We start from the raw sequence: 15,899 nt of genomic DNA, 5'->3' as shown, positions 1-15,899 counted from the left end.
CATCTATTCTATCATGGGATGACAAGTGCAGACTTCAACACCACCTTTTCCAAACTAGACTTATATTAAGTGGGAAGAGCAGGTTGATCCCATCATCCTCTTTTTTCCCCACATGTCTGGTTTTCCGGCTCTCTTCAAGCAGCAAGAGCCTGTTGAGAAAAGCTGGGGTGTGTTAGGAGATGGCTGACACTGAGGAAGGCAACTGCGCTGACCCCACTGCTTTTGTGACCGTCTGCACAGACTGGAAGAAATGCAGGAGAGAAGAAAGTTCTAAAATTGTCCTTAGGACAACAAAGAGACCTTGCAACATTTGACACTTTTTCTAGCTCCTGCTGTCATCACAGCTATTGAGGTTGGAAGGTGGGTGGATTTTTTTGTTTAATTTTTAATATCTTGGCAAAATGCTGACAGATACCTTTTAAAAATGCATTTGAGATTCAAAGACCATTATCCTGACAATTCTAAGCCGGGTCACATAGAGCTACAGTACAGAGAATTTCCTTATCTTGTCAAACAGAACTCTGAAGCACTTTTAATACAAACTTGTTACTTTATTAAACCAGACTTGCAGGTTGCTCTGGGTCTCCAGGAGGTGAACTGTTGTTCTTCAAAAGTGAATTTTTGAGATATTACAAAAAATATGAGAGAAAGGGAAACTGGTTCAAACAATGTCACCATTCTTAAAACTGATGTTGTATTTGCCTTATAAAAATAACAAAATAATTCATTTTCATATATATGTGTATATATATATGCAGAGTGTATTTATAAGAAGAACATTTTATAACCCAAGTGAAATAAGTATTATAAGCCTAGAAAAGAGTGGAAGAATCCCATTCCCTGGCTTGAGGTCTGAGACTGACTGCTTCAATTTCAGCCATCTTTCAATATCCACAATAATGATAAATACAGCCCTTTATCAAAGGCAGTTTTGGTGTTGGTAGCTTTGTGGTACAGGTTTCTGCAGTCCCTTGCTATACTGAAGCACTCAGCACACACATACCTTTCTTAACTCTTTAGACAAACTCTCAGAAGAGAATCTACTGTAAACCAAAGATGCAATCATTTTGTTGCAAAGAGAGGTGTCATAAAGCACCAGGTTGCCTTAAGAACTCTGGTTAACATTTTCTTTGAAAATTCTCAGAACATACTAAAAATGTGACTTCCAGCAAGAACTCTGCTAATAGCACAAGCAGTTTAGAAAATATTTGGGTCATTGTAATAGATATTGGACCCTATCTTACTAATCTGTTCATTTAGTTCATTCATTTATTAATGGTGCTTTTAGATTATCGTAGGTCAGAAAGAGAGCTGGACAACTGAAGGTTACCATCTTTTTAAGATCCTTGAAAATAGAATAAAAACAAAATGAAGCTCTCAGGAGTTCCCCTAGATGCAGAATACCAGAGTGGGGAATCCCAGAGAAGAGTCTGGCCTGAAGTTATAAATTTAAAGCAGTTTTTACATGTGTGGACAGGCAAAAAAAACCCTCAGCAGGTTTCTGGGCTTTCCCAATGCACACTGCAGAGTCCTGTAGCCAATGAGATGCATGCTTTTTCATTAAGTGACATTCTGGAAATTGAAGGCCCTCTTTTACAGATGTTTTTAAACCAAAAAGTGCAAAATAAATTGTTAAATTAAAAAAATACTACATTGCTGGAAGAAGAAGACCTCAGTGGAACAACTGCTGGGGTTTCCGTCTTGTTCACAGTCTCCATTTACAATACAAGATTAACCATGTTTAAAAATAAAAGTGGCCAAACAATGCTATAACTGTTTTCTTACCATTAAAGACAATAAACCTTGTCATTTGATTTTAGGTACCTATCAGCATTAACACAGGGTTCTTGTAGTAAGATTACAGACAAGAAAAAATTATTTGAATATGACCACAGTTAAACATGGCTATTTTTGTAGTGCAGACAAGGACTAAGGCAGATGAGTGAGGGCAGAGGAACTGAAGTGACATGAAGTCACATAGCAAAGGTCACCACTCTCACTAAAATCGTTTTACAAAAACAGGTGTCAACCACAACAAAGTTAGGCCAGAAAATTGCACCAATAAGTTTGCATATCATAATTATAGAAAATTAGGTTTCAATTAATGTAGCACCAGGATATGCGGTTGCTGTAGGTAGGTATATACTGTAGGGATCATGGAAATGTTGCTTTATAATGTATGTGTAGCACTGGAAATGTTAGCATAGTAATATCAGTATTAGGAGCTGATGCTGGGACACCTCCTCCCTGCTGCTCCCACTAGCGCACAGAGGAGTCACTTCTACGTGGGAAGAGGTTACTGCACCATGCTGGCTGGTAGAGGCCAAGTCAGGATTTTTTGGGGGCCATCCCGTAGGCTTCATACAGCTTATTGAGAAGTTTATTCTTTTCTGTCTCAGGCAGGAAACTGGCTTGAGCTGCATTGATGTTCTGGAAAGAGGAGGGGGTGGGGAAAGAGAGAAAGAGATGTATCTGAGTGATACCAACAAGTCAGAGTGTGATGCTGTGCACACACAAGCATATGAGCACTAATGTGAGCTAGCAGGCGAGTTTGTGAAAATAAAAGGAACAGTTCTTGTTCACATTGCTACTCTGGAGCTCTGTTCTGCAGTCTCATTTTCAAAAAAGCTGCACCTGCCACCACTCCTAAGTGGTCTGCAAAAAACCAAAGGCTGCCAAGATAAACACTGGGTCTTCAAAAACTCTGCAGGGTTCTAAGACATGCAGTTTAGGAGCCTGATCCAAAACCTACTGAAGACAAGGGAAAGCCTTAAATGGACTTTGGACAGGGCCCTAAAAGAGGCAGCCCAAACTGCTGCTGTTGTGACATCAAAGCTCACCCCTGGCTTGCTTTGCCATTGGTGTGGATAATGCATCTTTTTGTTGTAAGCTTCCTGCTGTTAAACAAAAAGAAAATATCTGGCAAGAGCAAGAAGGGAACAAGACCTTGCAGCCAAACTGACCATGGAGTTACGAGTATAAGGTGTGGAACTTTCTTATAGATGGAAGGAAAAACTAAATGCGTCACCTCTATAGGATGCAGTGAATCCCCCTTCTTAAATGAAGTACCTGATACCAGGTCAGTAGTTTCTCCTGCAAAGCTGTATTCTGCCATTTCAGCTCTAGCTGAAAAGGAAACTAGTTGAATTCCAAGCTATGGAAGAAAGGGCGACTTCAGGAACTTCCTTAGCTTTCATTTATCTATATCTCTCCTAACAAGCCAATGCACCTTGAATGGAAAGCACCAGTAATTACCCACATGCAAATGACATTCTGACTATTTTCTTGTTTGTGTATCTTAGGTATAAAGTAGATGAAAAGGGCTGTTTTTAGGGGAGATTTTCAGAACTCTTCCCATGCCAAGATGCACGCAAAAATATAAGTACACATATACACCAGCAGAGAAGCAAACAGCCACTCTGCATTGAATGCAATTGCAAAGCACTTGTAGGCTGCTCCTGAAAGTCCGGCCCACAGTCATTGGAGAGGAACAGGAAAGAGCAGTTAGTGCGCTGCTCCCAGCACCTCCTCATGGGCTATTGCTCAATGTCAGTCTAAGGAACATGGCGAACCAATCCTGCCCCCCAGCCTGGTCCCAGCAAATCCCCAAGCACTCAGTTAGACTTGCACGTGCTGTGCCTCTGCATCTCGGGCTGGCCAAAGCAGCGTTGGAATCTTCCCCGTGCTCTTTATTCATTTCAGGCAGCTATCTGCAGCTTGCATGCACACTCAGCTCATGTCCTCTCCCCCCACTGCAGCTGACTCAGCAGCTTATCCTCCCACCGCCCCATGTGACAACTCCGCATTCTGCCCCACGCTTTCAATTCCACCAAAATCTCTTTGGTTTCATATCTCCAGGTAGGATTTAGCCTTACTTCACATAGTATCTCCCAGGCCAACTTACAACTCTCTTGAACTCCTCTTCAGTGAAGTCCATGTATTTCTTAGCTATTTTATAATCAGTATTGATTGTGGAGTTGAAAATAAGCGGGTCATCAGTATTTAGAGAATAATTGGCTTGATCCTTCTTAAACCTGGAAAAACAATTTACAGCAGGGCAGATACAGCAGGATAAATACCAGGGGGTAGCACAGGTTTTACACCTGCATGAATGCAACACACAAAAAACCTTCTACCCAGTTTAGCCACAATTTGTATTGACCCACCTGCATTTCCTAACTGTAGCCTAGCTTTGCCATCCCATTTTTTTAAATGAACAACAAACCATCTGTTGGACAGAGGCTCAAGCCCAGCCCTTACCATGCTGGTCACAACCAGGCAGAAGAAGGCAACACACTGACCCTGGGACTTAGCCTTGTCAGTTCAGGGCAGGACTGAGAGAACAGAAAGCTCTCTGGGATAAGGCCCATCAGCATGTTTGCTGCAGCCTCTTCCGAAGTGGTTTATCCACCAAGAAGGATGATAAAAACCGCTCTGACAGGACTTGAATTAATTTCTCATGTGAGGCAATAAAGTAGCTAGAAAGAAAGTGGAGTCTGAGCAGTTACTTTAAAATAATAAAGTATTATTTAAATGCCTTACTGTATTATTGGGTGTTTCTTAAAGTCCGGGTCACATGCTCCAGTGAGGTTACTGGACCAAGGGCAGGTCTGTTTATGTAGTTAAAAAAAAAAAAGAGAAGCAGTCAACCCCATCCACTTAAAATGCTGCTGCACAGACTGCTAAGTTGTGAAGCCCTCTGGGCAGTCTTACCCAGAAAGTACCACAGTGATTTACAGCCCTGCAAAAACAGTGAACATCCACTCTCAGTGTCTGCCACACACACTCGCTCCTAATTCTGCTGAGCAAATGTTTTTCCTATTAGCTATAATTTTCTGCCCACATACAGAAGCCTCTCATCATTCCAAAATCCATAATTTTCTGCCCACATACAGAAGCCTCTCATTATTTCAAAATCCCCCTTCTCCCCCTGCCCTGCCTCAAGCACTGTGTCGTATTTACTTCTCTGCATGAGAGACTGGCCTATGACTATGTGCAAATGAAAACTCTTAGTTAACTAGTCTCTGCAAAGGGTACTGCAACAGTTACTCTATGCCAAGGACTAGGCTGGGTGGTTTTCAAGACTGGAAGGAGATGTCTTCCAAGTCTGGTACCTTTTAGAGGCACACAAAATCCTCCAAGATCTCACCTGTCACCATTCTGCCTAGCACTACAGCCATGGCTTGGAAAGAAGTGGAGGCATCTCCCTGCACAGACAGAGGAGGCTGCTCCAAGCAGACTGAGGTCACTTTGGGTGCTGACAGATGTGCAGCCTCCAGCTGTAACTCATGGTGCACTCCACTTCAGGGGGGCTCCAATCCACCCGCTCCACCCTCCAGCGCAGGCTGGGCAAACCCCAGATTGAACTCCCTCTCCTCCCTTTCTGAAGACAGCACTGGAGGTGGGGCTGGGCTACTTCAGCCCAGCTCTGCTCCTTGTGTGCGCTGACAGTGTTAATGAAGGTGCTTCGTTTTGCAGTGCCTTTATCTGAACCCTCATGTAATGAAGTTTCAGATTGTCATGTGATCAGGCATTTTTAAAGCGCTCTACAGCTGTGCACTTTGGTCAGGTGCCTAATCACGCAAACCATCACTTCTGTCAGTGCCCTGCTTGTCACAAGCCCCTTTTCTTTAGGGCTGAGCATGCCGCCAGGGCATGACCTTCAGCATTCAGCACAGCAGAGAACCCAAACTTATCTCCCCATACGTGACACTGCTTTACTGCTCACCAGCACAGTACAACACATGCCAGAACACCGTATGCCTGGCTCTGACTCCAAGCCACACTGGAGTCCAAGCTGATCTAGGAAAGACTTTCACTCTGACTCTTGTCAGTGCTTGGACTCCAGGTGGTGGCAGCACCACCCTTCTTATAAAAGCATTTAAGTTCATATTAATTTATCCAAAATCCTGGGCAGTAATGCAGCTGAACGGAGGGCTGCTCTCCAACTCTGCGGTAGACAAAACTGCCATCCTTGTAAGACGTGGCATTACCTCAAAATGCATTCTCCTATCCAACAGTTCCTTATAAAGCACCGGGTCATTCATGACATGGTATCCGTGGCCAATCCGCTCAGCCTTCAGTAAGCTGACTGCCTGCAGAATAAAATGTTTCAGATCTCCAAGCTCTGTGCAAGAGCTTGGTCTTCTCCAAAGAGTATTATGTGGGGACCTGACCCACAGGAGCTTCTGAACTCTCCAGGACTCCAATCCTAGTGGCAGGACTCCCATCTCCCACCAATGCACCTGGGATGGGGGCTCCATTGACATCTGCTCTTTTGATCGTGGTGTAAGGCAGGGGTGGACAATTATTTGGGCCTGCAGGCCACGTGGGCAGTTTTGGGGAGATGCCATGGGACAGTCTACATCCCCCACCCCTGTAACAGCCCAAAGCCCACGTGCCCTGCGGTTCCTCCCCACCACTGCCACTAGTGCTCAGCAATAGCTGAGCACACAGCCCCAACCTCAGTTCCCCATGCACCCACTCCAGACTTGCTCTGGCTGAAGTGGACCAGCTCCAGAGCAGCTGGGACCTATGCGCACAGCCCCAAACCTGGCTTGCCCTGTGCCTGCTCCAGACTGCCCTCCCATGCTGAGCAACAGTGGCAGCCAGGCCAAAGCTGTTGCTGAGTGCAGGGGGAAAAAGTGACTGTCTCCCACTTGCCACTGCTGGGCCCATCTTGCTGCAGTCACCCAGAGCCCATGTCTGGGCTGCCCTGTGGCTCCTCTCCGCTGCTGTCACCAGCACCATCAGTGCCACTTCCAGGCTGTCCAGCAAGGCAGTAGTGGCAGTGGAAAGGAGCCACAAGGCAGCTCAGGCGCGGGCTCCTTTGGGTGGCCTCAGCAAGAAGGGCCCAGCAGTGGCAAGGGGGAGGTGGCCACTTTTCCCGTGCCCAGCAGCAGCTTCTGCCTGACTACCACTGCTGGTGCCACTGGGTGGGAGGTCCAAAGCAGGTGCAAGGCAAGCCAGGGTCGGGACCATGTCTGTAGGTCCTGGCTGGGCCAAAGCTGGTTTGCACTGGCTGGGGCAAGTCTGGAGTGGGTGTGGGCAGGGCTGTGCATGCTGGTTCCCACCAGTCTCCATGGGGCCAGGGCTAGCAGTGACAGCAGCTGTAAGAAGTCACTGCCACTTGGGCTGTCTAGAACTGGAGTGCAGCCACAGAGCTGCCCCAGCCTCCCTGCATGCCCAGGGGTGGCAGAACGTGCCACAGGCCAGGTGGCACCTGGGCCAAGCAGGACTGAGGGACCTGCCACAAGCTGGACAAAGTCCCACCGCAGGCTGAATCAGGCCACAAGGTCATATTATGCCCACAGTGTAAGAGCTAGGTCTCTGCTTCTCTCCTTCATTGATTCACTGACTTTGCTCCCTTAGAGCAACAGGAAAACTTGGCAACCTCCCAGAGCTAGTGAATGGTGCAGCAGGAGTTAAATCTGCTCTCTTTGTTCCCTGCATTATAATATATAATATGGAGATGCAGGGCAGTGCTGTTACTGCTGTGTTGCAATCTCTTACCTCCTTGATGACAGATGGAGGCCCAACTTCCCCAGCATGGACAGTTCGATGAATGCCACATCTTTCAGCTTCCTGGAGGGAAAAAAACAGCAGGGAGTGAAAATGCTTCTGTAAGTTTTGAGAGGCATGAAGAAAGGATAACCCAGCTTCTTGGGACAACAGCCCCTTCCCAGATGAATTACTTCCAACAAGCCTTTTGTCTGAGAGCTTCAGAACAGTGAACCTACTAGATCAGCTCATTCCACTGGAGCAACACGTGGAAAATAAGGAGGAAAAAAACTGTTGATGTGCATGCACACAGACAGGACACTGGTGCCCCCAGCCCATGTGCTAGGGAAGTCCAGACAACACTAATGAATGAAAGCAGCTTTCATAGATTCATAGATACTAGGGTCAGAAGGGACCTCAACAGATCAAGTCCGCTCCTCCAGCAAGATGCCTATCCAGCCTTCTCTTAAAGACCCTCCACGTAGAGGAGAGCACCACCTCCCTTGGGAGCCCATTCCAAATTCTGGCCACCCTTACTGTGAAGAAGTTCTTCCTGATGTCCAGCTTAAATCTGCTCTCTGTTTGTGACCATTGTTCCTTCTTACCCCAAGAGGCGCCCTGGTAAACAGAGCATCTCCGATCCCTTGCTGCATCCCCCTAATGAATTTGTAGGTAGTCACAAGATCACTTCTCAGCCTTCTCTTGTGGAGGCTGAAGAGGTCCAGGTCCCTCAGTCTCTCCTCATAGGGCTTGTCCTGTAAGCCCCTGACCATACAAGTGGCCCTCCTCTGGACCCTCTCGAGCCTATCAACATCTTTCTTGAAGTACGGCGCCCAAAACTGCACGCAGTACTCCAACTGCGGTCTGACCAATGCTGCATAGAGGGGAAGTATCACCTCCTTGGATCTATTTTTCATGTATCTGCTGATGCATGATAAAGTGCAGTTAGCTTTGCTGATGATTTTGTCACACTGACGACTCATGTTCATCTTGGAGTCCACTATGACTCCGAGATCCCTTTCCACTTCCGTGCTCTGAGTGGGTCACTTCCCAGCCAGTAGATGTGCTGGATATTTTTGCACCCTAGGTGCAGCACTCCACACTTGTCCTTGTTGTACTGCATCCTGTTGTGTATTGCCCACTTTTCTAACCTGTCCAGGTCTGCCGTCCCATCTACTACCACTCTCTGGGTGCGACCCCCAAGCCAATTTGCCACCCACCGGACCATGTAAACATCTATGTCACAGCCTCTAAATTTATTTATAAGAATAGGATCAGATACCAAATTGAAGGCCTTACTAAAGTCCAAGAAAATTACATCCACCTCTATTCCTGAGTTTAAGCATTTTGTGACCCTGTCATAAAATGAAACCAGATTGGTCAGGCATGATCTACTTGCTACAAATCCATGCTGGTTTCCCTGCTGCATTATTTTTGCCGCTGGACTTCCACAGATCCTTCATAATCTTTTCAAAGACCTTTCCAAGGACGGAGGTGAGACTGAACACCGAGGCAAAAAACTCATTGAATAGCTCAGCTTTGTGCCCTCTCTGTCACTAATTGCTCCTCCTTGTTCAGTAGGGGTCCTATGCTGCACTGTGCCTTCTAGTAATCTTACCTACCCTATGCCATATGGTGAATTCGATTTGGTGGTGGTCACTGTCCCCAAGGTGACCACGAATCTACAGCTCCCCTACCAGGTCCTCCCCTGTAGCCAACACCAAGTCCAGTAAGGCAGTCCCCCTTGTGGGAGTAAGGCATTCATCTGGCAGAGCTCACTTCTCAGGTGAAAAGTGTTAAGGAAATTTGAATCCAATGCCTAAAGTATATGCAACTGTGCCTCTTGGTGGCAGTTAACCTCAGCAGAGAGGGACAGGGCTCACTGAACCAAACTCCCTTACCCTTAAGGGCAGCACTGAGACCTGCTGGCTGAGGTTGGGGCAGGAGGAAGCTCTCATTGCAGTGACTGCAAATTTGACACCAGTGTTGATTCTCATGTTCCCAGAGCTTCAATGACAGGATCTAGATTCAGCAGCATGAGAAGGTGGGAAGGAAGCAGAGCACCAGGTGGGTGCTACAGGGATTTTAACAGCGGGCACACACACGTTCCTTCAGGCGACTGCTGCGACCTTCTTTTTAACCTCTGAATTGTTCAAGTCCTTGTAGAGTTTTTCAAATTTTGCAGCTGCTGCACTCATAGCTCAGCACCCAGGAAAGGCAGCACTCTGCCTGGGATGCTAACAGGAAAAGCCATCCTATTTGAAGCGAAGTCTAAGCTCCCTGCCTGCAGCAATAACTTATTTTAAACACATGTTTACTGACTGCTCTGCATGGGTCAGAAACTCAGACTGCTACCCAAGGGCTGAGATTACCAGACTGCCTATTCACACTCATTTTCCAGTGTTAATTTTTCAGAAATTCCTAATTTGAAGAATTCTGGGAAAGACCCGTGTTGACTTCAGGAGGTTTACTATCAGGCTCTGGACTCTCAGGACACAGCCCTTCTCCTGATAGCTGCAATCAAGTGAGAGTTTTGCCACTGCCCTCCAAGGAGTAGGACATGGAAGTCAGCAAGAAAGGCCATAAGGTTACAACTCTGAGCAACACCATCAAGAGACGAGACAACAGCTGGAGACCACAATGCCTTTGTCTCGTGCGGGGCCGGGGTTACAGGAGAACCCCAGACCAAAATAGAAAAAAGCCCCAACTTTCCTTCTGCAGGGGCCGAAAGGTGTGAGGAAACGCGCGTGGAGAAACCGCCCACGCAGTTCGTCAGCCGCGCTCATATCCAGCTGGGGCCGGGTGACGTCAGCTGGAGACGCCACCCGGCGGAAACAAAAGGCGGCCCAGAGGGCGCAGGAGGAAGGCCGGTGAGCGACGGCTCCACGGGGAAGCCCATGGCCCAAAAGGCGCAGCCGCTGCGTCGGGCAGCCCGGGAAGACGGGGGCAGAGCCAGCGGAGGCACCGGAAAGAAGCCGGCAGCAGAGCCAGCAGCGGGCCCGGCGGAGGCTCCAGCAGAGAAGCTGGCAGCGGAGGCACTGGCAGAGAAGCCGGCAGCGGAGGGCATTGGTCAGTCTGGGAAGACGGGGGTGGAGCCAGCAGAGGAGCCAGCGAAGGCCCCAGCAGAGAAGCCGGCAGAGAAGCCAGCAGAAGAGCCGGCAGGTAAGCTGATGAAGGGAGCAGCGGTGAGTGGGGAGCAGAGGAGACGACGAGTGCCGGGGAAACCAGAGCAACTATGGGAAAGCCTGGAGAAGATGTAACGAGGGCGGGGCCGACGGGAACCCCAACTGGGATAGCCGTGGGGTGAGTGGCAGAAGACCCCAAGTGGGGCTGGTTAATGGAGTAAGGGAGCCTGCAGATGGGCCCACAGCATCCCCAAGAAGAGTCAGCCGCAACCCATAGGACCTGGGTCAACCGGGTTGCCATCCCTGGAGTAGGGTCGAGCCTAAGGGAGAGACGGGAGCCCCGAGTGGGGCAAGCAACCAGGTCTGGGGCACTGAGGCACTGGGAAAACACAGGGCCCGTAGACTGAGGGGCACGCAATATTCCTTTGTGGCCTCCTGGCCCGCTGGTCACATCTCTCCGGCAAACACGGTGGTGGGGATCGCACGTCGAGTCACAGTGTGGTTGGAATAGGGAGCTAGGGAAAGGGATAGATGAGTCTAGGACCAAAGGGCCTCGGAGCCTTCACGCCTGAGCCGTGGCCCAGGGACACTGGGGCCTGTGGCTGGAGAGCCACGGGAGGCCAGGGTAGAGACCGAGAGGAACCAGGGACGCTAAAGGGCCAGAAGACCTGCAACCGAAGGCGGCGAGTGGCCGGGGTGTAGGGGAGGTCAGAGCCCTGTGAGTACCCACCGAGAGGCATGACGGCCCTGGAGTCTGCCTCGAAGGGGAACCCCTCCACTGAGGTTCCATTCAAAGTCGTGGCAGGCGAGTTAAGGGCCCCCCCCCCGGACGTCAGCCGGGGTAGCCTTTGGGGTCCACTCGCAGGCCCTGGACAGACAAGATCGATAGTCCCAGCTAAGGCTGCAAGAGAACGCCTGATAGAGCAGAGGTGGGCACAGCCTTGCTCAGGTACAACTCCTGTTAAAGTCCACGGGAGCTCTGATGCAGCTGACTTGAAAACAAGCGAGTTTTACCTGAAATGGCATTACACTTCAAAAGGTTTCCAGACACAGGCTGCGTCTGGAGGCAACATAGCCCAGAGTGAACTTCACAGCCTGCTGTTCCACCCTGTTTCCAGCCAGGTCTGAGGTCAACGTCAAGAGGATTTTCCGGAGAGAATGACCACATTAATCCTCTCGAATGTTTGAGACTGGCCGCAGCGAGCTGGGGATTATTGCACAGAGCCAGTGTCTGAGGTGGCTGCCTTGCTCCTTCCCGAGATTCCACCTCCAGCCCCAGGGCAGATTTCACTGCAGCCGCTAGATTTACATGGGTTTTCCTCGAGGGGAAAAAAAAACATGTGTTTTCTCATTTTTCTTTTTTGTTTATATAACAAAAGCCCTTTGGCCAAGATGCTTTGCCAAGATCAGAGAACAGAAAGATGGCTCATTCCAGGGTAGATTTGTGTGCGTGTGCGAGCTGGAGTGAAGAGCGAGGCCAGGGAAAACATCCTGCCACTTTCCCTCTCAGCACAGCCTCCCCTGGGAAATGGCCTAAATATCCCTCAACTTTCCATCTAAGGAAAAGATTGGGTATTACTCTCCCTCTGGTTCTATGCTTTACATCTAAGTTTAGGGATTACGTTATCCTGAACTCACTGTGGAGGTTTACACATGGCCTTCCCAGTTCCTTCCTCACAAGTTACTATACTGAATCCAAACTTTTGTCACTACCTACAGTCTTACTGTCAGCCATCAACTGCTCCTGGGCACAGTTTCAATGGGAAGACATCTGCCACCTAGGAACTCTAGTCCAAGGGGAGCCATCTGGTCCCCTCATCATAAGCCTCTTTCATTTCATAAGACATATTATCCCTCACACTATTAGCGTGAGCAGCTCCAGCATGAGGACAGTATTTAGAAGAAGCATTCCATGGCCATGCTGGCTAAGAAAGCCTGACAAACTGGAAAGTGATTTGTTCTGGTGTTTATAGAGTCTCAGTGAGTCACTGGCTTAGAGACCAGAACAATTAGGAGTGAGAAATCTAGACTTCAATACCCCCTCAACTGGAGTAGACCACGGATTAATTAACAGAAGAGGGAAAACAACTGTTTATCCACCTTTAAACTACCTAGATGCCAGCTTATGACCAGCTAACCGATTCTTCTTGTATAAGAATAGTATGATAGTTGAGGAAGTTACATTAGTTATTCAATATACTCATTTATTACAAGAAACTTCGGTAAAACATTGCCCTTAAGCATTTCACTGAAAGATGATGGCAAGTACGGAAAAGAATCAATTTAAAACAAAATTAAAAACATGGCCCTGGGCCTTTATACACCATAGAAACACCTAATATGAGCACAGCTGTTCAAGGCCACACAACACAACAGTCCATTTCGTCCATACCCACCCCTCACCCTTCAGCTTTTCCTTCTTATTAGGGCATTTTGCTTTAGCTGACCACCCAACACCAAGTGCTGGTTTCAATCTGCTGATATTTCAGACTAAGAACCTGCCATGGGCCAAAGCAACCTTATCTCTGCCAAATGTTTCTATTTCCACAAATAAAATCAACCATTTGACAAATGCCTCAGATTTCTCCATGTGGGAAGCTGAGGCGTGCATGGGAGCTGCTGTAGCTCAAAGGTATTGTAAAATACTGTCCAGTTTAGGAAGGAGAAAATACTACAAGAAATTAATCTCCTCCACTATCGTTGTAGGTTATCGAAACCGAAAGAACTTTTGTTGTCTGATCTGCTCAGCTGTTCCATTTTATGGCAAAGAGACAAGTGAGTTTCATTTTTGGAACTAGTTTTTTTTAATCACTTTTCCAATCATGCAAAGCAACATGAGAAGACAGCCCCTTATTCTCTTACCACTGAGTGCGACCACCTGCCCTTCTGCCAATTGCTGCAGATCCCATTTTCAGTGGCAATGGAAGCAGGGGATTCATGGCAAGAGAAACAGTGGCTGCAGAAACGGACACACTGCCCTGGGCAAATCCCTGTGGGAGAGGGATGCGTGATCTGCCCAGCCCCGGCTGCTGCTGCTCATTCCTGAACCTGGCTGTTGTTGCTGCTGTTGGCAGACTTCCTAGGGGAGATGCTATTCTGGTGCCCAGGGCTTGGGCCCTACTTATCCACTCCAAGTTACACAGCTGTGTGCACCAGTCCTGTACTGCAAAACTCGGGTTGCAAACACTGCTGAGGCACATTTAAAAAAAAAAAAAAGAAAACTATTTCTATTTAAATTGCTTCTAGATATCACTGCATTAGCAACTTAAATTCAAAGTAAGACTTTGCAATTCAAATAAAAGATGTTTTAGTTTTAAAGTATATGTTTTTTAAGCCTGGCGAGACATTTTTGGGGCCTGAACTACTTGGCAGATTCTTTTCACAATGTGCTGTTTCTTCACTAATTAAGAGGAAGTTGATGCAAGTTCTTTATCATTAACCTCAGGAAATTTCTTGAACAAACCTCATAAGCCCTCCTATGACCTTGGTCGGTTTCAGCCTTCAACAGCTCATCACCAGCCAAGTCTATGGCTACAACTGAATTATTGTGGTATTTCTTGCACAGCTCCACCACTTCGGAGGACCAATCTGAAAAAAAAAAAACCAGCAGCATGATTCAGGAAGAATGTTCTACAGAGACAACACTCCATACTCTTGACAAACTTATGCGGTTGCTCACATGAACAAACACAAAGTGAATTTCCTATTCAGGATATTTTCTGGGCTCCATAAAGGCAACAAAATACTAGAAGCAGATTTGCAATCTGGACCAAAAAGAAACAGGCTCATCAGCAAGTGACTCCACTGGCTGTTAAGGTATCTAGGCATGATATGTTTTAGATCTAACTACCAGGCTTTAAAAGGGGGAGCCCTCCTACATTAAAGTCCTTGATGGGGGAGTAGAAGACAAACTCACTTCAGGAGTTGGCCACAGGAGATTGCATTGTAGGAAACTGCACTCCAGAACATATGTGCCCAACTCCATGGTATGGAAATAACTCCCAGCATCACACCTGAGCTTTCAAATAGTTACCGGCCAGGCAAAGAGGCTGGAGTGGGCTGGGATGACATCCAGAGGCAAAGAAAAAAGAAAGTTATGTGCATTTGCTGTGTCCCCAAACATCATACTGTCATTGGCCATTAATAACCTGAATGCGTAGCTGCGGTATCATGCTTTTCACTCACAAAGCTATAAGCACCTAAAGGGGGATAACTGATCTTGCTCCTTCTCACCTATGAGATGACTGAGCACAGACCAAGTGAACTGATTTACCAGAAACAGAATTCAGGACTTCGGGCTCTTGATCCAGGATCTATATATTTTTACAATAAAGTTTTATAGATTCATAGATGTTAGGGTCAGAAGGGACCTCAACAGATCATCGAATCCGACCTCCTCCCTAGGCAGGAAAAAGTGCTGCGGTCAGATGACCCTGGGCAGATGCCTATCCAGCCTTCTCTTAAAGGCCCCCAAGGTAGGGGGGAGCACCACCTCCCTTGGAAGCCCATTCCAAATTCTGGCCACCCTTACCATGAAGAAGTTTTTCCTGATATTCAGCCTAAATATGCTTTCTGTCAGTTTGTGACCATTGTTCCTTCTTATCCCAAGAGGCGTCCTGGAGAACAGAGCATCTCTGATCCCTTGCTGCGTCCCCTTAATGAATCTGTAGGTAGCCACAAGATCAGCTCGCAGCCTTCTCTTGTGGAGGCTGAAGAGGTCCAGGTCCCTCAGTCTCTCCTCATAGGGCTTGGCTTGTAAGCCCCTGACCATATGCTTGGCCCTCCTCTGGACCCTCTCAAGTCTATCAACATCCTTCTTGAAGTACGGCGCCCAAAACTGGATGCAGTACTCCAACTGCAGTCTGACCAATGCTGCACAGAGGGGAAGTATCACCTCCTTGGATCTATTTGTCATGCATCTGCTGATGCATGATAAAGTGTGGTTAGCTTTGCTGATGATTTCATCACACTGACGACTCATGTTCATCTTGGAGTCCACGATGACTCCAAGGTACCTTTCCACTTCTGTGCTGCTGAGAGGGTCACTTCCCAGCCAGTAGATGTGCTGGATATTGTTACGTCCTAGGTGCAGCACTCCACACTTGTCCTTGTTGTACTGCATCCTATTGTGGACTGCCCACTTTTCTAACCTGTCCAGGTCTGCCTGCAATCATTCCCTACCCTTCAGAGTGTGCGCTTCACCCTACAATTTAGTATCATCCACAAACTTGGACAGAATACACTTCACACCCACATCCAAGTCACTGATGAAGA

At 47.6% G+C, this 15,899-nt stretch overlaps 1 protein-coding gene across 1 annotated transcript in view; it reads right to left on the bottom strand.

The window, feature by feature from the left end:
• Positions 1-68: 68 nt before the first annotated feature.
• Positions 69-15,899, bottom strand: part of ADA (adenosine deaminase) — a gene marked incomplete at its 5' end in the record, with an annotated part of 38,704 nt that continues 22,873 nt past the window's right edge. Inside the window, 6 exons of the mRNA XM_025191950.1 lie at positions 69-2,430; positions 3,905-4,034; positions 4,543-4,610; positions 5,994-6,095; positions 7,513-7,584; positions 14,089-14,213. Of these exons, the coding sequence (XP_025047735.1) occupies positions 2,329-2,430; positions 3,905-4,034; positions 4,543-4,610; positions 5,994-6,095; positions 7,513-7,584; positions 14,089-14,213 (599 nt within the window). The remainder of the gene's footprint in view (positions 2,431-3,904; positions 4,035-4,542; positions 4,611-5,993; positions 6,096-7,512; positions 7,585-14,088; positions 14,214-15,899) is intronic.

This window comes from Alligator sinensis, unplaced genomic scaffold (genome assembly GCF_000455745.1).
Source record: "Alligator sinensis unplaced genomic scaffold, ASM45574v1 scaffold76_1, whole genome shotgun sequence".
Classification (NCBI taxonomy): Eukaryota; Metazoa; Chordata; order Crocodylia; family Alligatoridae; genus Alligator; species Alligator sinensis.
This window is presented reverse-complemented; position numbering and strand designations above follow the sequence as displayed.